The sequence below is a fragment of the Parus major genome, chromosome 3 (genome assembly GCF_001522545.3).
Source record: "Parus major isolate Abel chromosome 3, Parus_major1.1, whole genome shotgun sequence".
NCBI classification, from domain to species: domain Eukaryota; kingdom Metazoa; phylum Chordata; class Aves; order Passeriformes; family Paridae; genus Parus; species Parus major.
Window position 1 is genome coordinate 97648267 of NC_031770.1, and position 24327 is coordinate 97672593.

The 24327-nt window shown below is 36.2% G+C and overlaps 1 protein-coding gene across 5 annotated transcripts in view; it reads right to left on the reverse strand.

The window, feature by feature from the left end:
* Positions 1–274: 274 nt before the first annotated feature.
* The window catches only part of KIDINS220 (kinase D interacting substrate 220), a 74519-nt gene continuing 50466 nt past the window's right edge, over positions 275–24327 (reverse strand). Inside the window, exons 23-31 of one of the 5 annotated variants that reach the window (XM_033513058.1) lie at positions 22452–22630; positions 19126–19352; positions 14901–15011; positions 13965–14021; positions 10548–10580; positions 7542–7688; positions 5655–5753; positions 4547–4795; positions 275–2691 (exon numbers count right to left, since the gene is read on the reverse strand). In XM_033513058.1, coding sequence (XP_033368949.1) covers positions 1423–2691; positions 4547–4795; positions 5655–5753; positions 7542–7688; positions 10548–10580; positions 13965–14021; positions 14901–15011; positions 19126–19352; positions 22452–22630 — 2371 coding nt within the window. In that variant the 3' untranslated portion in view covers positions 275–1422. The remainder of the gene's footprint in view (positions 2692–4546; positions 4796–5654; positions 5754–7541; positions 7689–10547; positions 10581–13964; positions 14022–14900; positions 15012–19125; positions 19353–22451; positions 22631–24327) is intronic. The other 4 variants (XM_015622145.1, XM_015622144.1, XM_015622147.1 and 1 more) reach the window with 4 other exon arrangements.

Here is a 24327-nt window from a genome sequence, read left to right on the forward strand (position 1 = left end):
GCTGTGCAGAGTTACCAGCACATGTGACTGCCAAAACAGCAGGAATATTGCTCAGGACTAGTGATGGGTGTCCACTTCTCTGCAGCTCATAGCACTTCATTCAGAAATGTCTGCTTTGGCAATTTCTTTTATCAAATATATTTTTATGTTTATTTAGTATTGTATTAAAAATTATAGTTTTAACACATTTTAAAAAATTGAATCTGTGAAGTACTTTAACCATAACAACATGGATTTAACATATTTATCAAGTGAAGAAACAAAATACTGCAAATAAAAAGAAATTTGGACACAAGCCCAACATGCATTTATTTTTTATTTTCTTTCTACTAGCAGAGTCTAGCTTGAACAATTCCTTCTCAAAACCATGCAGATTTCACTGGACAGCACAAGTATTTGCTATAACATCATTCAGGTACATCACACAGAAGATAAAAAAAATCTTCAAAGACTGTACTTCAGAAATAAAGAAGCTGGAGTACAGCTTTGACAAGATTCCAAAAGGTATGCATTAGTTTTAAAATGTTTATTTTAAACACTGCTTATTTTTTTTTCCATTACCAAATGATAAACACTGTACCAAGGAAAAACCACGCACAGCCACAAATGCTTCATAAATTCAAACATCATATTCATACTTTATCCTTACACTATTTTAATGTGGTGGTTGCATCTACTGAGACCATCTATTCAGTGACTGCAAAACTGTGTACCTAAAATAAATAATGGATCCACTAAGTCAATTATAAGGTATTACCTTATAAATAACTGCCAATTCCAGTGACACATAAAGACAACGTTCCTTACAAACCTTGTCAGCACTCTACCCAAAGTTCACAAATTCAACAGTAACTACTGAACATACAGAGAGCAAAAGCATACATATAGCCAAACAAGTACCTTAACACTCAAATTTCAATGTATGTAATTTATGTTGCACACATTAATTCATAAATTAATGCAAAGTTTGGTAAGGTTGTCACAGATATTTGATGTTCTGGCACCTTGTACATCAAATGGCAACGATGGACAGTATTAACTTTACTTGCAAACAGGGAGAATTAACAGAATGTTTAGATAGGATAAGTAATATATATCCCAAGAGAAAAGAAAAATCACGTTGTACTTTTCATAATTAAACCATACTTCTGTAAAATCTTCCCCTGACCAAAACTTTGCACAGTCTTTTAACAAAGAACTGATCTTCCATGCTGAGAACTACTGCTTTTATATGTAGGGAAGGTCTGAAGTAGTTTGCTCCTTGCAGAAATTACTCCTCCTTTCAGAGAACATGACTGAAAATCATCTAGGCCTTCCTTTACAATATTTAAAGCTTGAACTACAGAGATTAATATAACCACAGACTGACAAAGAATTCCAAGCTACAATTCATGAGCATATTCTTTTTAATCTGGTTGCTCTTCAGAGAATACTCTCTCTCTCTTCTCCAAAACCAGCCCCCTCTGAGGCTGCAACAGTGTGGAGCTCTGATGAATCTTTTGAAAGCCTGGTATAACTTGAACGCTGGCCCCGCTTGTGAGCAACCGTCTTCAGGTTCTCATTCTGAACTGCAGTTGAATTGGAACCTGAGCCAGGGTGCAGGATAATTTGAGATGGATCTCTGATACCTTGTATTTCTTCAAAATTTTGATTAGCTCGATTGCTTGGAGCACTGTTGTTATTTAAGGTGACTGTACTAGGGGTTCTGTTTAAATTATAGACTTTCTGGCAGGCTGGCCAGCTCTCTTCGGGGCTACTTGCTATCAGGCTGCTTTCAGAAGGGCTCTTCTTATCTTCTGAGCAAATAGACATGCGAACCACAGCTGGATCTTGAAGGCCACTAAGGCTGTGTGGAATTCCTCTTTTTGCACTGTGACTGTCATCTTCAAGCTCAATGAGATTTGCCTTTTCAAGCTGTGAATCATCTGCTCCTTCATTGTGGAGGGAATGATTTGGAGAACTTTCATTGGATCTTACACCAGAGTCAGATGAATCTTTCTTATCTAAAAGGGCATCTGTCAAATACTCTTTTGCTTTGATGAAGGTTCTAATAGGCTCAGAACCATGTTCTGGAGATTTGGGCTGCTTCTCTATTTTGATATCTGTTTTCTTATCTTTGCCTTCCTTAAGAAGTGGAGTATTATCTGATTCTTCAGTTCCTGACTCATCTTCATCACTGGGAAGTTTCTGATACCGGAGAGTAACTCCCTTAAGCTTTAAATCTGCAGCCTGGAAAATACTTGTTCTTTCCAAAGACTTCTTTCCTGGGAGAAGCTTGGAACCAGACTGATCAGATTTTTCATCTTCTTCAGTAATGGGATCCAAAGGAGATGCATCATTAGTAGAAACACCCGAAGTACTGTAATCAACATCATTCCTCTTCAGCAAAAAGGACTTTCTTCCATCATCTTGCTTCTGTTCACCATCTTTTCCTTTTTCTTGTTCTGCACTGGAGTGCAAGGAGCCCCCTGACGTGCTCTGGCCCATATAGAAAGCACTTGAGCTATGAGGGGAGGACCTCCCACTGACTGTGGTAGAATTGGCACCTCCTTCTAACTGTGACATTTGAGCAATATACTCTCTATATGCATCTCTGTATTCTGCCTGCACCTTGTCTGTAAGCTTTGATATTTCAATACTAGAATCTTGAGAGTTAAGACTTGAAAGACTTGGAGTTCTACGAGTTTGTGACTGGAAAAAAAGAGGAGAGAAAGGCCACAGTTAAATTACCTATTTATTTTTACTTTCATCAATCTTAAATGAAATAACTCAGAGCATAAAGTATGTACTTAAATAATTCATTTTGTTGCTGCAAATAAGATTATGCAAGTGAAATTATAAACACTATAATTAAAATATGCTTACTAAAAACATATACATGGAGTCACAAACACATACTAAACTTAGAAAATATTCTTATTGTTGGCTCCCATCATGGAAAATTTCCACAGAACAAGCATTTTATCCAGTACATTTGAGACTCTTTTGAGTATATAATTATAAAAACTGGATTTGTATATCAAGATAGACTTTTCTATATACTTCATACATTTGCAAATTTGCATTTTATATTAGAAAGACAGCAAAAATTCATGTAAATGTTGAACATCTCTCAAAAACATTTTCAAAAGACCCCCACCATACATACTTCAATATATCCTGGCAAAATTCCATTGCATATATCTGATTTCAAAAAATCAGTTTTCTGACAAACAGCCCTCTTTGCTCCCATGCCTGTTTTTAGAATTTGGTTTTATTTCTCACTACCCAACTCTGATTTTATTGGTAACAAATTAAACTAATTTCCCCAAGTGCAGTCTGTTTTGTCAGTGACAGTTCCTGGTGAGTGATCTCTCCCTGCCCTTATCTTGTCCCACAAGCCTTCCATTATATTTCCTCTCCTCTGCCCAGCTGAGGAGGGCAGTGATACAGAAACTTTGGTGGGCATCTAGCATCCAGCCAGGGCCAACTTACCACAACAGTGAAGCTGCAATACTAATCAGCACTGACTTAAAAAATTCTAACAGGTGAATTAAAATGTTTTTTTAAGGACAAACTACCTTTCTCATTCATTTGATTCAATTTCAATAAATATATAGGCATCAGGAGCACTGTTTATTCAAATACATCAATTGTGTAATGCCACTTTGGTCTAGAAAAAACATACATTGATACTTCATGGAAAGGGCAGTAAGGATAATTAGTATCCTAGAAACATACACGAGTGTGCATGCACACACTCAGAAGTATCTGGAATAGAAATCTATCTCTGGGATATATATCCCAAACCCACTTTCATTATGTTGATTATTATAAGTATCACTTATAGTATAGGACTCTCTGGTGTCTTTTTATTTTGTTGCACCTTCAAGATTTTATAATTTACTTTTGGAGATGAAAAGGGTCCACCCCACTGGGTTTGTTGTTTCTTCTTTTTTTTTAATTCTAACCAATACTTAGCCACCAACTGATTTGTCTTATTTCTTAAGGATAGACAACTGAAAATCCAACACTTCAGGTGATCTCATAAGATGCAGAAGAAAACAGACCACAACCTATTGAAGAAGGATGTCAGTTCTGGAATCTATGAACAGTTATGCATTGTAAGGACAAGGTTTTGATGCTATGGAGCACTGTAGTTGTCTATTTTCAGATACCTAATAAAAGTATTTGTTGAATGGGCTAATCTCTGGTTAGCACATAGCTAAAATATTTCATACACAAAGCCTGAATAATACAAAGATACAGAAGCCTTGGAAGACACCACCCTAGGCTAGATGAGAAAAGCATGATATCTTTAGTTTTCTTGTCATGAGAAGAGATTACTGGAACAGATAAATCGTTTTCAGATGGCTAAGACTAAAGACTTCAACTCACAGTATGGTTAGAGTTTACATCTCTGCAGAACTAGGCATTACCAAGACTGAGAACTAAAAGCATCTGAACTGTCCTAGAGACTTATTTCTTAACTTATCTATATCCAAGACTGAAAAAAACCTCTTTTCCATTCAGATAAGCAAGCAGAATACATTTCTTTATTAAATACCTGCCAACTTAAGTTACTATGGCGTGGAGGAGCTTCATCGAGACCAATTGTGTTGAGTTCCTCAAAGCTGAAGTTCAGTGTGTAGGGAGCTTGACCAGCAAGACCTGTGAGCTCAGTGTGAGGCAGCTCGGTGTTATGGCCAGGACGGCGAGTAAGGTCACCGTGAGGAATCGCAGCTGTACCGTGCTCTGCTGCTCCACGAGCATCTTCCTGAGCAGCCTGGTTTTCTGAATTTCTCATTTCAAGTATCTTAACATGCAAAGAGGGACAGTTTAAATGTAATTACATAAATAGAAGAAGTTCTCAAAATTGATAAACAAGAATTCTGTGGAAAATAGGAACGAAGAATTCACAGCCATAAAAGTGTACCTGTACATTCAGTTTTGACCGTGGAAAAGTACAAAGAAAAATCATTAAATAATTCTTTAATATTTACAAATTTTTCTTATTACTGCTCAAACCCTAGAAAGAACTCATATGCTATAAAATTACTTAAATTCTTGTAAAACTAATAAGTGATAAATTACAAATTTTAAAGCAAAACCAAACACTTCATATCTCAAACAACAAATTTTATCATGTAATTCTCAGTGTTTTCAAGACTGACATAGTTGAGAGACAATCTGCTACTTCAAGAAAGAAAACTGGCAATAGTCTAAAAATACTTAAGAGAAAACTCAGTTCTCTGCAATGCATAACCCTCACTGTAACAGCCTGGCTGCCCAATTCCTTGCACTTATTATTACACATACTTTGAATTCCCTGACTAACTGCAGCAGTAGGACAGAGATTTAAAAAAGAGTTAATTTCTGACCATTTCATTAAAATAGGCAAATTTGAAAAGGGAATCCATACAGGAAAAACCAGATCCCACAAAAAAAAGAGGCAAAACTTCAGCTTTCACAATCAATTAAGATGCAATTCCATAGATAACAGTTATTCATTAGTGCTTAAGACAAAAAAGACAAAGTAACAAAAGAGCAGAGGCATTCATGCTTTAAGACAATACTTAAAAACGATGATAACAAGAAAGCAACCAAAAAAAAAAAAAATTCATATTGGAAAAGACTAATTTATGATGACCTGAAAACTGAACAAAAAGTCTTACCATGCTCCTGAACAGGTGCCAGTCACCAAAATTCATACTCATTTCTTTTTTCAGTTCATCAATGTTGCACTGAGCCAAGACACGGCCATTTATATTTGCCTGAAACAATAAAACTAAATAATGTAAATTATGGATAAAAGACTCATGGCATGGCAGTAACAGACAAAAAAGGCAGAGGTCAAGCTGGATGCAGACTACTAGTGAAATTTCCCAAAGTCACTATTAAGTCAAATCCTATATAACCATGTGTTTTATAGAAGTATATTTAGTGATGATTTCTGATGGAGAAGAAATACCTATGTGTCATGGAAAAAAAATGGAAATATTAAACCCATTAAACATGTGTATATGAAAGGCAATATGATCATGTCCTATATACAGACATAAGACAACAATGCAAAAGTGGTAAAAAATTTCAGGGACAATAAGCCACATTAATCTGCATAAATTTCTCCAACTCAGAACACAAATGGACTTCAGACACCCAAGCATTTGAAGATAATCTGACAATGAGGTTCCAAGCAGCATCTGACCCCTGGCTAGAGGCATCTAAGATCAAGTACTACCTCCATTAAATTCCCTCTCTACATAAAACAGGCTTACATTCCTCCCATCATCAGAAATACCCAGAGAGAGATTAGACTCCTTTCTAATGTTCATCATCAATCAGAGATCAACGCAGAAATGTTTAAACAACATCTCTATTCTAGAAAGGTGATTCCTTACATTCGGCATGTTTATATAGTGTTTAACTTCCAAAAGCACCAAATTCAACACAGAACCATTTTCAGTGCATAAAAACAAGAGGTATTTCTCTTTATACCATGTATCAGCATATGGACAGAATGTAAAAGAGAAATCATGTCTTAGGAGAGCAGCCAGAAAATGGGAGACCCAAGATGAGAGCTCTACTTATACTGAGGGATCTCAATGGTTCTGTTCCCATATCCTAGCAGATGGTCTTAGTCAAACCAGGAAAAAGACCGGGCTGAGCCATTTTCATTCTTCTTTTTTACATGATATCCCTTGTAAGAAATGCAAAAATATAAATAAGAAGAGGAATCTCATTAGAGCACATTCTTTTTGCACTCTGGAGCAACGGAAGCAACTGAAATTTTTTGCAGCTTCACTTAATGACCTGCAATCTAACATCCTACTTCTTGCTTGCTTCTTTAAGTAACTTCGCTGAAGCTTCCTATGATAAACCTGTCATAATAATTCTTGAGTCAACATCCTTCCCGTATTATTTAGATATGATAGGTTCCAGGACAAAGTGAGCTCAGAAAAACAGTGACTAATGACAACCCTCATATTTTTCCCTTCTTTCTTTGTAAAAAAGAGCACACAGAATGGTAAAAAAAATTAAAGAGCAAAAAATAATTCTGTGTTAATGTATCTATCACGGAAAAGAAGAGAGGCAGTAAAACAGTGACCTTTTTCTGAAGCAATTATATGTAGACTGTTGATAAAGAAATGGAACCATCTTCACCACTCATTTACAACAGGAGAGATGTGCCAATTTTTCACAGAGAAAAAAGAAAGGGATATTGCTACCTAGATACAGAATACATTTGCAACCCTTTATTTTTTTATTACACGTGGCAATTTTGAAAACATTTTTCTTGCTTCTCTTCTCAGAATAACCAGTCTCATCAGCATTTATATTTCTGACTGTTTGTCCTTTTCAACAGAGAGCATTTTCTCTGAAAAATGAATGCTTGTATTAAAATGTCCTCCAAACTTGTCATGCCCAGAACTTAGGATGTTATTTTAACATCTGATGTGTTTAAATAAACATTTTCAGGAAAAGAGGCAACTAAACATTTTCCTTTCCTTATGTATCTCCACATTTAGGAACTAAACACATTAATGAAATTCAGCTGATACCTTTTTTATAGTTGCAGAGTACTGAGGTAGCATGCTCTGGTCCAGACCATCTATCTGCTTTAGCTTCTCACACACAGCTTCCACACTCATTGTGCTGAGAGACACATGTGATACTCCTGTGGCTGACCCTGTGCCTGCTCCTGCTCCCTGTAAGAGAGAGAATGTTCACATAAGACTTGTTCCAGTACTCAGTACACCCAGAAATTCACAATACACACTAACACAAATCAAGCTGTGTTTAACTACATTTTAAAATTAAGAGATGAGAATAAGAATGCACAGGCATTTTTAATTACTATAATTTTAAACTACTATATATCGGGAAACACTCATTACATGTATTTATAGGAGGAAAAAAACCAGCATCTCGAGTCTTGCCTTTGTGACAAAATAACCCTTTTACATAATTTCAAGCAAAGAAACATAAAAATCAGAAATATTAAGTACAGATTAATCAATTTATAATGCAGTTTCACTCACAAGTTTTCCCCTAACTTTAGTAGTTAGTTTGGTTTTGGGATATTTGGAGTTTTTTCTCAAATAATGCAAATAAAACTTGGTTTTTCCGTCTTAAGAACTCCTGGTTTATTATCAGACAAAGATGATCTAAAACTCAGAGTCACAGAAGAAGATCACTCCTCAATTACTTGGATTAATTGGGTAATTTTAACAATATCTGTTCATTTTCCAGAGGTTCCCTCAACTCCACTTATGCAAGATCAGCCAAGGGGCTGTGTACCACAGTACTGAAACAGCAGCACTGCAAATGCCCTACAAGAAACTAAGAGGATGCTTCATGTACCTCAAACTTAGGCAAGATTTAGGTAGAAATTATTTATGATTCAGTTCTGTAACACAAGAGTTGTCCTGTTGATACTGCTAACTTCTGGGAATTTTAAAGAAAGGGTGGAAAAACTAAAACAAATGCATCTGAAGGTAGACAGTATATTAAGGCAGTATGTTCTTTAAAAAAAAATACATTTCCCCTCGCTGGGAACCTATGCACAGTTACACTAGTGATTCCAAATTCCTAAAAGTGAGATCAGAATCAGTTCAAAAATATTTTCCACTTGTAAGGGAGGTCGCATCCTCCCTTTTTTCTGAACATGAAGTTTTGGGTTCAGCATTGTGGACTGTGAACCAAACAGTTCATTTTGGAAGGATGCAAAAGAGCTTCTAAGCTTCAGAGGTCATCATCATCACATGCACAAACTCTGGGATGCAAAATTGCATTTTAATTACCCAGTTAATCAAGTTTTATTATATTCCTCAAATCATCAATGAAGACTAGTTTTGGAGTTGTAGTATTGTCTCCCGTTTTTATTTAATTACTTTGAAGGTGTTTAATCTTGCAGAATTAATATAAATTACTAGATCCCAAAACTAAGAGCTATCACAGAGAGTACCATTAACCTTATCAGAATTATCTAAACCAGGATATTTACAAAGAATTTATTCAATTAGTAATTCAAAGGCAGCAATCCAAAACCCCACTATCTACTACCTCATAGTTATTTCTGACTTACAGTTATCAAAGATATCATGATCTGGGGACCTAGACACACTCCCCACCCAAGCTACTCTGAGTTTCAAAGTTTAGATGGTATTACATGTAATTCCCCCAAAGTTCTCCAAAATGGACTTTAAGCTGTGTAACTCTCAGCTTCATTTGGGAACACTACTGCGGGTTGTGGGGAATTTGAGTCTGGAAGTTAATACACTTGCCTGGAAGTAGCTGGGGCACCAATCTTTGTTTCTTTAACCATTCCTAATTTTTTTAACGTCAGGTCAACTAGATAATAAACAAACAAAAGATATATCCCATTTTCTGAGAAGGCAATCAACTTAAATGACTGCAGAAAAATTAAACATTTTAATTTCACTCCAGTCTAGGCACTTAAACTAGGGCTTGGGATTCCTTTAGGGGCCATGACAACTACTTTTCACATTCTGTAGTGTCTCACTAGTTTGGTGCCTACAATACCTAATGAGTTATTATACAGGCATCTAAAGGACAAATTTTAGGTCTCAATTAAGTCTGATTTTTAGCACATCTAAAATCTGTATCATGTCAAGGATATAAGCCAATCATCAAAATGATGAAAATGACAGAATGAAGCTTCACCCATTATCTATTTATCATATGTTTCTTTTATGAACATCTTTAATTTTCCTCTTTAAGAAATCACTGTGGGTTTTTCCTCAGAATACCAGAGAAATCCATTATTTTCTCGTAAACACACTATTTACTATTGGCATGAGTTAGATAATACATCAACAAAGACAAGATACTAAGTTAATTCAAATCTTAATTATTTTTTGAAAGAAGGCTTATCAATTAAAAGAAAAGAAACTGTTACAGCCAAAATTACATTGTGGCACCACTAAAATAAATGATCCCTAAGCAACATGTGCTAGCAATTGCCTTTGTTCTCAGAATCTATTAAATATATTATCTATGGTATATCCAGAAATAAATGAAGGAAAATTTTAAATACTTCTAATTTAACAGATTCTCATTCAGATCAAAATATTTCTCTAACAGTCAAGGACAAGCAATTCTTTATGCATGCATTCAGACCTAGTTTAGAAACTTTGCTTTCAGTGTATAAAAAAGATTCATAAAAGCTGAAATATTTAGACTATTTTTGTTAAAGTGTGAACTGTTTGAAATAGATGCACATTAATCCAAATCATTCTTTATGAAAAGCACTCTCTGAAGAATAAGTAATGTAATAGCTTTAGGGATATTGTCATCATGTAAGTGAATTAAAACTGTACTTAAACTGACACATTTTTCAGCCTTAGTGGTTTTGTTAGAGATGCTTAGAGAACATTAGTCTGAAAAGTATTTGCCATGCAAAAGCTAAAAGCAGCTTGTCAAAACAAACCTCAAGGCTAGTAATGAGCATTAGTTTACAGACAGCCCAGCATGAAGCACCAGTATGATAGCTTCTGGAATGACTCTGAAACAAGTGAATGAGAATTCACAGAAAGTGGCTGTACCTGTCTGTTTTTGTTTAACTCAGACTTACACATCTTTGAGAAAAGGACAAAACAGAATTAAAATAAATAACAGCTTAAATTGACATCACAAAAGTTGAACATACAGAGAACATGCTTTTAAGTAAACAGAGGAAATCAGGGTTAGGACAGACACAGGATATTTTCATGAGATGAAACTTTTAAAATAGGTCTTCAAAGTATACATTTAGGGTATGCTATACAAATACTATTTTCATGAGTAGATTATTCTGGTTTGCATTTGTAAAAAAACCACTTGCTACATTCTGTTTTGCATAAAGGTTCTAGGTTATGTTTCTGATAGAAAATTCTCCTTTTAATGAGAAGCATTGTCCTGCCATTTCAAGATCACATTATACTATTAACGTACCTCAAATAATTTTTCAAACTTCTGTCTAACCAAATCTGCCAGCTCCCCTCGCCCCCACCCCCTCGAAAAAGCCTCAGAAACAAACCAGCACCACCCACAGAAAAGTTATTTCTTATAAGCACAAATATTCAAACCTCAAAAATACTGGAAAATCCGTAAGAAAATTTCCATGCCATACATTTTCATTCATGCTCAAATTTTTGAAAAAGTACTTTCAGTTTCTTAAATATTTTATGCTTATCTATAGTACATGCTCTGGACCACATTAGTCCTCATTCAAAGCACACATACTACATCTTAAGGGATTATATATTCAGTGCAGTATGAAAAAATGTATTTAAACAAAGTAATTACATTGGAACAAGCTACTTCCTAAGAAGTAAAAATTAACAACGCAAACTAAAGCACAAAATCAAGTTTATGACAGATAAGCACTGCTAATGCTAGTTTGATTTCTAATATAAAAGGGGATTCTGTGAACCATCCCATGTTACCATTCCATGACTGGTAACACTGCAATCCACCTACAAACTCTTCAAAAGGGCACGCTAGAAGTTTTTGAAGTTGTTCAGAAATAAGCATTTGTACAGTAAAACCAGCAGAAATGCATGTTTATCTCCATCACAGACAAAGGCCAGCATCTAAAGACTACCTTCATTAGTGATTCAAGCTGATAACCTAAAATTTGCAATGAAGCTTCATGCTGATACAACTAAATAGATGGTATTTGGTCAACTTACCAGTTTGACATCTATGTTTTGATCCACTCAGCAAAGAACAGTAAACTATGGTCTGAGATAGACAAGTTTTATCATCAGCAACAGAATCTAAGTATAGAAGGTGACTGAAGTAAAATTCTTGATACAGGATGACTATACTCAAAATATTCCTGACTTCTACTAAGCTAACCTAGACTTATACACGTATTATGAGACTAATGATGATGGTCTGGAATTTCAGAACTTGGTCACTCCAACAGACTGACAACAGCAGACCCATAGCTAGAATCATGTAACAGCCTCCACACAGCTCTGTCAACTCATGCAATAAGCAGAAATTATGATCTGTATGAAAAAAAAATACTCCTGAATAATCCTGTTTTTTCACCCTGTTATGACTCAAACATTCAAAACAATGATTATTCTCTATTTTACACAGGAGTTGCAACATTTCTGGCTCCTTGCCAGTTTAGCATGAAAGACAATTTTGATTCTACATGCTTCTCTTGTTTTCAATCACCAAACCAATTACACATTCGTGTTCATTACATTGGTGTTCATTAACTACTTTGTGCAGGTTTTTTTTAGTTTATTTAATTACTTTGCGTGCACCAAACCATTTAATAAGTTGGATCACTTATACAGTATCAATGACACATCAATTAAGAGCTACCTTAGTAGCTGGATAAAATTATTGTACCCATCATCTACAGATAATTGTAGCACATAACACAAATATAATATTGTTTCCTTTCATTGAAAATTCAATAAAGTTGACAAAATAAGTGGATTTAGAATAGATGAAACCCTGATATGACATCACATATCATATCCTCACTAACAACCTTCTTGTCAACTTCCCAAGAGACTTTAAAAAAAATTCCAAAACTCCAAGTTTTAGATTTATACCATAGGTTAAATATTGCTAAGTCTGAGAAAAGTATATGATCTGGTATGCTGCATTACAGACTCACAATAGTATAAATTAAATTAAAAAACAAATCTTACAAAATCTTCCATTATCATTATCTCAAAGGAAGTTTCTTTTTAATGTTTTAATTCCTGTATTTTCTTACTTAAAGGCAATAGGTTACTTAACTTACGAGAGTCTTTTGAACTGCTGTTTGAAGCTTCACCTAAATGAGTGTTAAGATACACACTCAGCAGCAAGCAGAAGAGCACCCAGTTCCAGTTCTGCTGCTGGAACTCATTCACTACTGTGCCTCAACACTAAATCCCACTTTTCCAGGCTTGTGTCCCTTCCCACACTCACAGGGACACACACTCTTCAGCCATTACACTAATACTTTTGAGAAAGTCCTTAATTCTCCTTGCACTGACAAGTCTCAAAGGTCTGGGAAAAGAATGGGATACTCAGATAAGGAATCAAATACAAGGATAGCATTTCCAAAGGAAAAATTACTCCAAAGTCATCCCTTTCCACAAGGTAGCAAATGACTTGGGAGACAGAAATTTAGTGTACATTTTCCATTGTACTGCACATACATGGTTTCTCAGTGAAAGTTATGTAGAGTTAATCATAACTCTATGAGTTTGGAATCTGTGTGGGGCTTGATATTTTTTCATTGCACAACAGTAGAAAGACATTTTTGCAATGGTTTACTAAAAGAAAAAGTAAATGCAATCAAACTGTAACTGTTGCCAACAACTATTGGCAGCAAATATTAAGAGAATCATGACAATCACATTAAACTTTTTGTTTTGGAATAACTCATGATTATCATAATTAGAGTTAAAATATATATACCATAAAGATAACATCCTAAGTATGAATACTTAGGATAAAACAAAACAAGTCGTAGAAAAGGTAACTTAACATTCTGACTGAAGAATAAGCTTATGACCAGCAATGTTTCATTTTTCAATTTCTATCAAAGCTGCCTTATACTATGTTACCTGCAATAGCTTTATGTCACCAGATAAAGAAGTAGGATTCGGGCAAGAGAATTGACTGAAGCAGAAAAACACAATTACTTCTAAAACTTAAGCATTGAATGACCAGTTGTCATTCTACATTCTGTTTAGCTACCACGACACTTTATTGAAAGCTCACCACAGCTACTGAGAAAGGCAAGGGGAAAACTACAGGGGAAAATAGAGTACATCTTACAAGTGAAATATTAGCTTTTAAATTCATTCACGAACTACATTAGTTTTCAGCTACTCTATTTGCCCACCAAAGCCACTGATGCAGTGTTAGTGAACTGCAGTTATGATTAATGCAGACTCATTACTGCTGAAAAAGCAATGAGATGCTAAAATTTCCACACCACATGACTACTCATTTACCATTGAGGGGTCTGTGGGTGAAGGAAGCCCCTCATCAGCATCCTCCTTGATAACATCCTAACAACAACAAAATATTATGGTTTGGGTAAAATGATCAAGGGCTCAACAAAAATTATGAAGTAAACAGTGAATGAGAATGATCTCATAATAATACATAATTCAATAGAAACACATTTGTTTTCTTTAAGTGATTAAAGCTTTTACCATCTTTTAACAGCCTTGCTCATTGTATCAATATCTAGAATTAAAGCAACCAATAAGTGAGGCTTTTACTTTTTTGTCTTTCCTTAGTTCTTAATTCCATTTGAACAGCCATCTGTCAGCAAAATAAATACTGTTAAACAGGAAATTTATCATTCTATAGGAAGCTAGAAAAGTCTGCTAGTTTTGCCTTTCTAATGAGTAAAGTTGAATTATATGTACTTGCAAAAACACTTAAGATAAAATGTATTTTGTTTTACTTGAATAATAAAAGTATTTCTTTTAACAGCTGAATTTGATCCTCCAGTTTCTAGCATTCTTTACGACATTAAAGAATGTAATTTTATCTTCTCCAGATACAAAGAATTTGTGACGTATTATTAAAAAACCAGAACATAAATTTACAAGTAGCACTCATTTTCTTATATCACTACATCTATTTTGGTATTATAGTACATCTGGCATTTTCATTAATATGTTTTTTTGCCAGTATCACAGGTCATTCTCCTCTAATCTTTATATATGGGTGCTGGAATTGGTTTTCCTCTGTAAGGGATTTCTAAAGTTAAAACAAAATACATTCACATTACATGCTAATAACACCTTTGCTTAAAATATTTATAATATAAAGCTTATACTTGTCTAACACAGAGTCATCATTAATAACTTTCATTTTCATTACTCACTATATTTATTGTCTAGGTTAGTATTTGAATTACCCTTCAAAATACTTACTAGGCCATTGTTCTGATCTCTGGACAAACTCGTTTTTAGTGGTGGACGTGAGATGAGATGAGAACTGCCAGGGTAATACCTTGGCATGTAAAGATATGGGGCAAAGAATGGCTATGGAAAAAAAAAAGGTGTAACAAAAAAGGGACAAACAATTACACAAATCAAAAGGTAATAATAAAATAAAAATCATTACAACAAAACACATCCTCTAGTTGAGTTTCATAAAGTAAAAAGAGCAATTACTAATAGCTTTCTTTACTTTTTGCATTGAACCATTGAACAGAATTCAGTCAAAAGCTCTGGAGTGAGTTCTTCAAAATCCCTCAGCAAATGACCCCCTTTTTTTTCTCAGAGCCAATGGGTGCTCTGGTATAGTTTTCTGGAGGAACAGAGTCAGAACGGTTTTGGTAACTACATTCTAACATCTGTTTTCAATATGGGAAAAGGATAATTTAACAATAATTCTGACATTTTCACTCTCTGATCTTCTAAACTAAAAATCAGATGCTCAGTAAAACTTTGAGTCATTCATAATAGCCAAGACAATTGTACCGAATAAACAAAAAGCATAATATATAATAGCATCACTGGACTTCCCATATTTGTGGTACTCAACCTGGGGGCTTCCACAAACACTAGATTTCATAAACATGTGAATAGATGCTTATAGCAGACAGTATTGGAGCTTTGTTTTGCTGGAAATACATTAATGCATGTTGTTCAATACAAATACCATTTTAAGGGACAGTGTTAATTTAGACTTTAGGAAAAGCAGAATTACAGCACTCACTGCTTTCAACTCATTGCCCAGTTCTTAATAAAACTCCCAAAATAAAAAAACAAAACCAAAAACAAACAAACAACTAGAAACCAACAAAACACCATAAAAATTTAAAATAAATCTCAAAACAATGGCTGTATTACTGATTTCTGATGCTTCTATATGTAGCCTTTTCAAAATTGTACTATCCAGATATTTCACAAGAGAACATGTTATCTGATTTGTGTTTCTGCACATGACAAGGTTCTGATTAGTCTAGAGCACCAAATTCAGTATAGAGTAGATAATTCTATGACTTAAGGGAGAATCTATGAGGAAGGAATAAAATTTGTTGAAATAGTCCACTTTAGATTTGCCAATAAAGACTTAAAAACTTCTGTATTCAAAAACAGCTCTAAATGAACTGAGAAATTCAAGTTTAATTTCTGAGTATATCATTTATGTAGACAGCATATGTTACAACTTCAAGCACTTCATGGAAAATAAAAATGGTTCTATATTCTTAGCTAGAGGTAGATTCTGAGCACTTTCACACAATTACCACAAAAATTTCATATGGTCTTCCAGCATACAAAGTTACACAATATTCATTGTAACCATTAGTCTAAATGGGGAAGTTTGGTTACCTAGCCTTTGCCTTATATTATTTGGCTAGTATAGAATGATGCAGGGAAGTTCACTGAATTAAAACTATTCCACTGTCATAAGGCACATTCTACAAATAATACAAACTTTTTTTTAGAGAGAAATTAATTTCCAGAAAATACCACAGAATAATTTAATGCCTCAGTTTTCCACTAAGAGCTTAAACCATGTGGGAAACCCCTAAGCATGAAATGCTTAACAATCAAACTGCATTCAAGTGCCTGGCTCTCACTGCAAAGCCTCTTCTCTGAAACACACAGGGAGCTTGCTGGTTGCATGATACCAAACTACAAAGCAATGGAAAAAAATCTGTCCACTAAGGCAATTATCCCACAATCCTCTCATAACTTCTAATCAACTCCTGAGCCCATTTCAGCTACTCCACTGTTTCCCAACTGTGGGATTAATTCTCCATTAGGAGGCCAAGCACTACAGACTCAATCTTCATTTGAAGTACAGTAGAGGTATCATGAAAACATGAGAGCAATATTAATATATATTGGTGCAAAGTTGCTCTTCAAGTCTGCAGATAGCTTACAAAGCTTAATGGATTTAGCAAAACATAATATTTTCAAAATATCAAAGAATTTTCTCCTCTTTTGTAAAAAAAAAATAAGTCTTCATATACCATAATTTCTCATTCCCACCCAGGAAATCCCAGTTAGACTTGTCTACTGCTCTGATCTTCCCTGTAAAAAACATCATCTCCACACTGATCCATGAGAGCAGCAGTTTGGAGAAGCTGAACTAAATTCAGCTTTCAGCCCAGCCATTAGACAGTGGTCAATGGTACATGTCCAGCTTAGCCCTATACTGAGAGCCACAGTGCTAAATTGAAGACCTTCTAAACGGGACCATAATCTTCTCTTCACAGCTAACCAGAGGGAGAACAGGGTTTTAAACCAAAAATTAACAGATTACATCACTGGAAGTTCCAGGTCCATAACATAGGGGAATCTAAAGAAAAAAGAAACATACATAATAAAAATGTATTTTCCAGAAATACGGACTGTTTTCCCCAACAGCTCAATGGGCTTTTTCTTAAGCATAAATGAATGCTTAAAGACAACAGGACAGAAACCATTTACTGGTCAGAATATGGCACATATCCCCAAAACTGAGGGTGTTTCTGAATAAAATCCAGCCATTTCCACAGAAGTATTTGAATCCATTGTCCTGTGTCATACCAGTATCCAAGACCTCTCTTGGAAACTTCTGCTGGAGAGAGTCTGTTCTTCAGTTGCTATTCTTTTTTTTAAACACCATTTTTACAAAAACCTGAGAAATTAAATATGATTGAAAATGCTGAAGGAAATAGTTTTTCAGGATGAATTTTCTACTTTGAAAAGCTTCTCATCACTTATCTCAGTATGCGGTGTTCATGACAGTATCTTCATGAGTCCAAAGTAATGAACACAATTCTCGGACAATATTTATGAAGTGACACACTAAAAACAATTTTACTTTAGAAGGGCAGTATAAAATTCCAGCAAGAAACATGAAAATTGAAGCATTTTAGTCTTCAGCAGGCAAAAAAGTAAACACGCCTGTAATCCTTAACACAAATGAACAAATAAACTCTTTGCAAGAACAGCTTATGACTCCCAGTAAGTGTTTCTCTAATGCTTATTGGAGCCAAAAATCCCCATACGGGTTTCAACAGTTTATCACCCCTAACTTTAAACCTTGTCATGTACAGTAACACAAAACAGGGCAAAACAGACACAGAAACAGGGCTTCCAATGAAACAGCTACTTGGACTATGCTGACTTCGTATCAGCACAAATATTCACATGTCAAGCATTTATCGGTGTTGGACTACTTCAAAATACATGTTATTTGATGTTATTTTCAACAAAACAGCATACTGTCACTGTCTTGAAGGCACATAAGAATAATTTTAGAATAGATAACTTAAAAAGTTCTGACCTACATATATATATTTTTTTGCCTTGGTTAACAAACACTGATGTAGGAATAACTCAATTTGCTTTTCACCGTACTAGGTTATATGTTTATCTACAGTCAAATCTTAATATTGAGGCTATTTCCTGTATATAGAAGTAAGATATGACTTATATCAGCTCTGTGGTTTTTTCATTATAGTACTGCAGAAAAAAGGTGAAAAATAAAGTTTAAAAATACTGAATATATCCCACAAAATCAGAAAGTTTAGATTCTCTTTGAATATATTGTAAAGCACTTCATTCAATTTTCACGTGAGCCATTCCCAGGACTGTATTTTCTGAAGCCCACAAATATCTCAAAAATGTATGTTTTATACAATTCATGTTAATTTCTTTAAACTAGTACAACACCAGCTTAGGGAAAAGATCACAGAATAACTTTAAAAATAGACAAAAGGAAAGACAGACATACATTCTTATAATCTATCTGCCCACTTGAGTTTTCTGTATGTTTTAACAAAAGTCACCAAAAAAATACAGGGTCTCTTCCAATGTCTGTGAGCATGTGAACAACTGAGCACAGTTTACACCCCCCAAAAAAGGAAAAAGAAAAAGAAAAAAAGAAAACCAAACAAAAAACCCCTGCAATGTCCTACAATTGAATAGTGTCTCAAAATTATTTTTTCCCCTTTGTAATTTTTTTTTCTGATGCTGTTTACCATGTTTCTTCCCCAGACAACAGTGATTGAACATTACTGCAAAATTTGTCAGCTTTTGGACTTTTCTCCACTCCTCAATAAAACTTGCATGGGTATTTTAATATTTAATAGATGACATCTGCAGTATTACCAGACTAAATCAGAAGAATGTTAATTGGATCTCGATTATTTACCCGATTGTAAAATGGATGCTGAGGTCCTGTCATACCACTATAGTAACTGCTGTGAGGCTGTGGGGATAAAACTCCACTATTGAAAGGCCCATTGAAAGAGGTTGTAGAAGAGCAAGCTGAGGAAGGCTGACTGAACAGAGAGGTTGCTCTAGCAGGTGCCTCATGTAAAGGCAAGGTGGGATAAGGAAGTCCTCCAATATTCATCTGATCTCTTGCAGCACGAACATCTGAAAAAGAAATTGGTAACAAGAGTAAGATTTTGCTTGAAGTATTTGTGAAAGTTTTTATTTGTCAATTCACTATAGTACATTTTTACATATTTAACTCCAATCAGAACTCATCAAGTAGAACATCAAGGTCAAATTTCAGCTGGATTTGGTTGACTTCTCGTGATGATCACATCTACAAAGGCATCTTTAGAAAAGTTAGGATGGTTTATCACATAAACTTATGTAGCATATTAAATCTCTCTAAATATTTATATTTTGTTTTTTAATGTGGCATAAAGGAACCTAACTGTCACTCTCCAAGAGAAGCTGCTCCAAGGCTGGTCTGTACAATGGCAGAGTGACAAATCTCAGCATACAGGGGCCTCTTCTGATACACCAGGGGCTGTCCATGCTCTCACAGCAGGTACTACAGAGCCCTGGGAGTTGCCAAAGAAATAAAGGTCTCCAAGAAGCCTCAGCCCAGAGAGTGTGACAAAGTAGTTTGTGTGGCCAGGGGTGCAGGAAGGGTGTAGTTACTCTACCCAAGGGGTGAGCTCTCTTTGAGGTCATCATCCTCTTGGAAGGAGCTCAGATATGGCATCCACAAGGCACAAACCTAAAGTCCTCTGCACTCACCAGAAAGGATGTGACAACATAGACAGAGCTCCCATCCAGCTCTCAGGCTGGGGGCAGGGTGGGGCAGAGGCTGTCAGCAGTCTCAGATGGCAGTAGAGACAACAGATGTGTGAGACATGATCAGGCAGACAACCCTGGTCCAGCCTGGTGGCAGAGTTAAGTAAGGAAAAAGATTAAGAGGCATGAGCAAGTCAGAGGACAGAGACTGTCAGAATCATCTCTGATCTCCCTGAGACAGAACAGCCAGTAGAAAAAAGCCAGATCCAGGGGACCCTGTATTCTCCCCACAATAGGGAAAAGGCACCTGTGCCAGGGGATGTTAATTTTGGACATCAGGAACAATTTCTCCACTGAAAGTCTTATGGAGATCAGCCAGGAACTCCTGGGGTAACAGATACAAACAGGAAAGCACCACTGAAATACATCAAAGGATTTAAAGGGTGTTCCTCTAAGAGGGTGACACAGCTGACAGCCCAGCTGAGGTGCCTCTACCCAGTGCAGAGTGAGCAACTAACAGGAGGAGCTGGAAGCCACCATGCTGCTAGAAAGCTATGATCCAGCTGCCATTCCAGAAATTTCATGGATGAATCCTATGACTGGAGTGCAACTGTTGATGGCTGTAGGCTGTTCAAATGGGACAGGAGAGGAAGAAGGGGAGGAGAGGTTGCCCTCTACATCAAGAAATGGATAGATTGCAAATTCTTAAAAACAGTAGCAAGGAGGACCCCAGGGAAGTAGCGGCCTGTCACCTCACCTCTTTGCCTCTCAAGATCATGGACAAGATCCTCTGAGAAGTTTTGCTAAGGCACATGGAGAACAGAGGTGATTCAAGACAGCCAGCAATGGCTTCACCACAGGGAACTCCTGCCTGACCAACCCCGTGGCCTTCTGTGATGGATTGACTGTGTAAGTGGACAAGGAAAGGGATACAGATATCATTTATCTGGACTTCTAGAAAGCATTTCATGAAGTCCCCCACAATATCCTTCTCTCTATATTAAAGATGCATTTGTTAAGTACACTGTTACACAGGTAAGAAATTGGGTGTGGACAATTGCACCCAGAGGGTAATGGTCAATGGCTTGGAGTCCTAACAGACATCAGTGACCAGTGGTGTCCCTCAGGTCCATACTGGGACCAGTGTTATTTAGTCTCTGCATTAATGACATGAATGAAGGGATGAGTGCATCCTCAGCCAGTCTGCAGATGACACCAAGCTGAGTGGTGCAGCTGACATACCTGATGGATGGGATGCCATCCAGAGGGACCTGGACAAGCTCAAGAAGTGGACTTATGGGAATCCTATGAGATTTTACTAAGATCACCTGGGTTGGGTCAACCCTCAGTAACAACCCAGGCTGGGGAATGAACAGATCCAGAGCACCCTGGCTGAGAAGGATTTGGAGGATGCTGGAGAGGCTGGACATGACCCAGCCATGTGCCCTTGCAGCCCAGAATGCCAAACATACCCTGGGCTGCACCCAAAGCAGCGTGGGCAGCAGGTGAAGGAGAGGATTCTGCCCCTCTGCTCTGCCCTGGTGAGACCCCACCTGCAGTGCTGCATCCAGCCCTGGGGTCCCAGCACAGGAAAGACATCAGTATTTGAGCAAGTCCAGAGGAGGCCACAAAGATGACTGATGAGGGATGAAATACCTCTCTTACGAGGGAAGATTGAGAGAATTGGGATTTTTCAGAGAGAAGGCATTGGGGTGACCTAATTGCAGCCTTCCAGCACCTCAAGAGAGCCTACAAGAAAGGTAGAGAAAGACTTTACAGGGAATGTAGAGACAAGATAAGGGGGAATGTCTTCAAACTGAGAGTAGGTGTAGATTAGATGTTAGGAAGAAATTCTTTACCATGAAGGTGGTGAGGTACTGGAGCAGGCTGACCAGAGAACTTATGGATGCCCCAACACTGGAAGCGTTCAAGACCAGGTTGGATGGGATTCTGAGCAACCTGGTCTAGTGAAAGGTGTCCCTGCACATGGCAGGGGGGTTGGAACTAGGTCATCTTTATGGTCCCTTCCAGTCTAAGCTATTACAAGATTCTAAGGAACAACTCTCCTAGGAGGAAAGGCTGGCAGAGCTGGGGCTCTTCAGCCTGGAGAAGACTTTGTTTCCCTGACTTCAATTCTACAGGGTTTTATACATATTTTCAAAATTGTTAGCAAATATCTGAAATCAATTTGCATCTCTTCTACTCAAATATGATTGTGTGTATTGCTTTCTCCATCTCCTAAAGCGCTCTGCAAAGCAAGAACAGTGGACTTCACCCTCCAAAAGAGAAGTTTTACTCTAGGACGGTCTGGCTATTACAGCAAAACTATTAAGGGAAACTGAATGGCCTCTTACTGAAGTCAAATCAGACAATCTGAAGGTATGATTTGATGAAAAAATGAGTGTTCTGTGTGACACACCAAGTAGCTCTACTTAAAATAAATAACAGATTTGTCATTTTCCATTTATTTGAAATCATACTCACCTGCAATGATTTCTCGTAGCTTGGGATCCAAGTTCACTGTACAAGGCAAAAAGGTTCTTACATCACGTGCAACAAGGACAGGTGTTCGTGAGGATAAAAATACTTCAAAGTTCCGTATATCTGAATCAATTTCAAGTAGAGGCTCAACATCTTTAGTTGTAGGAATATTCTTTGAAATTCTGGGGGGCAATATAAGATACATCATAAACTATAGTTATTAGAGTACGACTTCAGTTTACAAACTAATATTCTAGGGTGAAATACTAGTACACTTGCACCCATTCTCCCTGTTCTCTGAAACATAAGAGAATCCATAAAGAGCTGCACTGTTTGCAGAAAGATCAGTGTAACATTCTCTAATATGCAAAAAAACCTCAAATTGATGAACAATCTGATCTAATGGTTTGCTTCAGAGAAATGTCAAAGAAGCCATACATCAGTAATGTCATACCCAAAATAAGGGGAAGTTAATGTTTGTGAACTTTAACCCCAAATATCAATTCAAATTCCTATACGCAATTCAGAAATTCCATGGGAAAAACAATCTCATTTTTAAACTAACATTTTATAACAGAAACAGGCATCTCAGAAGTTGATCAAAATCTTACTGTGCATCCATTGTAAAAAATGGGGAAACAACCACCTGCTTTCAAGCAAAACACCTTCCAAGAAAAAGCCGCAAACAAATGAAAACAGAAAAACCATGACACATGATCAATGTAAGGGACTGTTCATGCATTATGACTATTGTCAAGCAACAGTGGGGGTTTTGGGAGCACTAGTATAAAGGGGAGTTTCAGGAAGGAACAAGTAGATGGATTAAATGTTAGTCTTGTGGAAGTTTATGAAAGATTCCTACGAAGCAAGTGATGGAGGCTGACGCCGTTGTTCAGATGGACCTATCTTATTCAGTGTTTCATCTAATGGTACTGGTAACTCATATCAAATGAGGAATGATAATCTAAATTAAAGATTACTAAAGTGAAAAATTATTTCTCACACCCAGCAAAATAAAGATGTAAACAGTAAAAGAATGCACTGAGAATGGTGAACACAGTTACAGTAATGACTACAAAGTGACTATGACACCACTCTACATGGACACCAGTGAAATAACCACACTGTATATAAAGCAAAAATAGAAAAAATTATGAAGAGAAAAAAACAAAAAAAAAACCTTTATATAAATATAAAATTAATGATGAATTTTAATGGCTCTTTTCAAAGACATGTTAAGGCTACAACTCCATGATAAAGGGGAACAGCATAGATATGTTGGCTGCTCTGTGAGCTGCTACAACTTGCTTAAAAGAAGGTAGAATACAACAAAAAAAGTGTAAGCATTTTCTCCAACTACTCGACAATTAAAAGAGCTAAGGCAACTACCAGTGCTCTCAAGGGGGAAATGAGTGCACTGATGCATGGATGGGAAGAGAGGAAGGAGACTCATGCACATTCAGTAAATCATCAGTACACCCAGAATCTCTGACATTAAATAAATTCACACTCACATTGTGTCTTTGAAAAGAAAAAAACAGACACTTAAAAGAAACCCCCAACTGGTTGTAATTTAATTGTATTTTTAATAGAGCTAATGAACTAAGTCTGCCATTAGCTGAACAATCTTACCCTATTTCACAATTTGTCTGCTTTTTAAAAGCAACAATCTTTTTTATCTTTATTTTTAGATCCTCCATAGAGAGTAGAATTTTATGTACCATGGGATTATTCCAGAGACAAAAGTGGCAGATTTAAACAGAATACGCAGTATTTAATTTTTAAAGAAAAATAAAAGAATTGAGAATCAATGCTACATGCTTAAAGTAAGTGCAACGCCATTGCATTGTATTTCAGCTGTGTTAATCTTTCAGTCTGA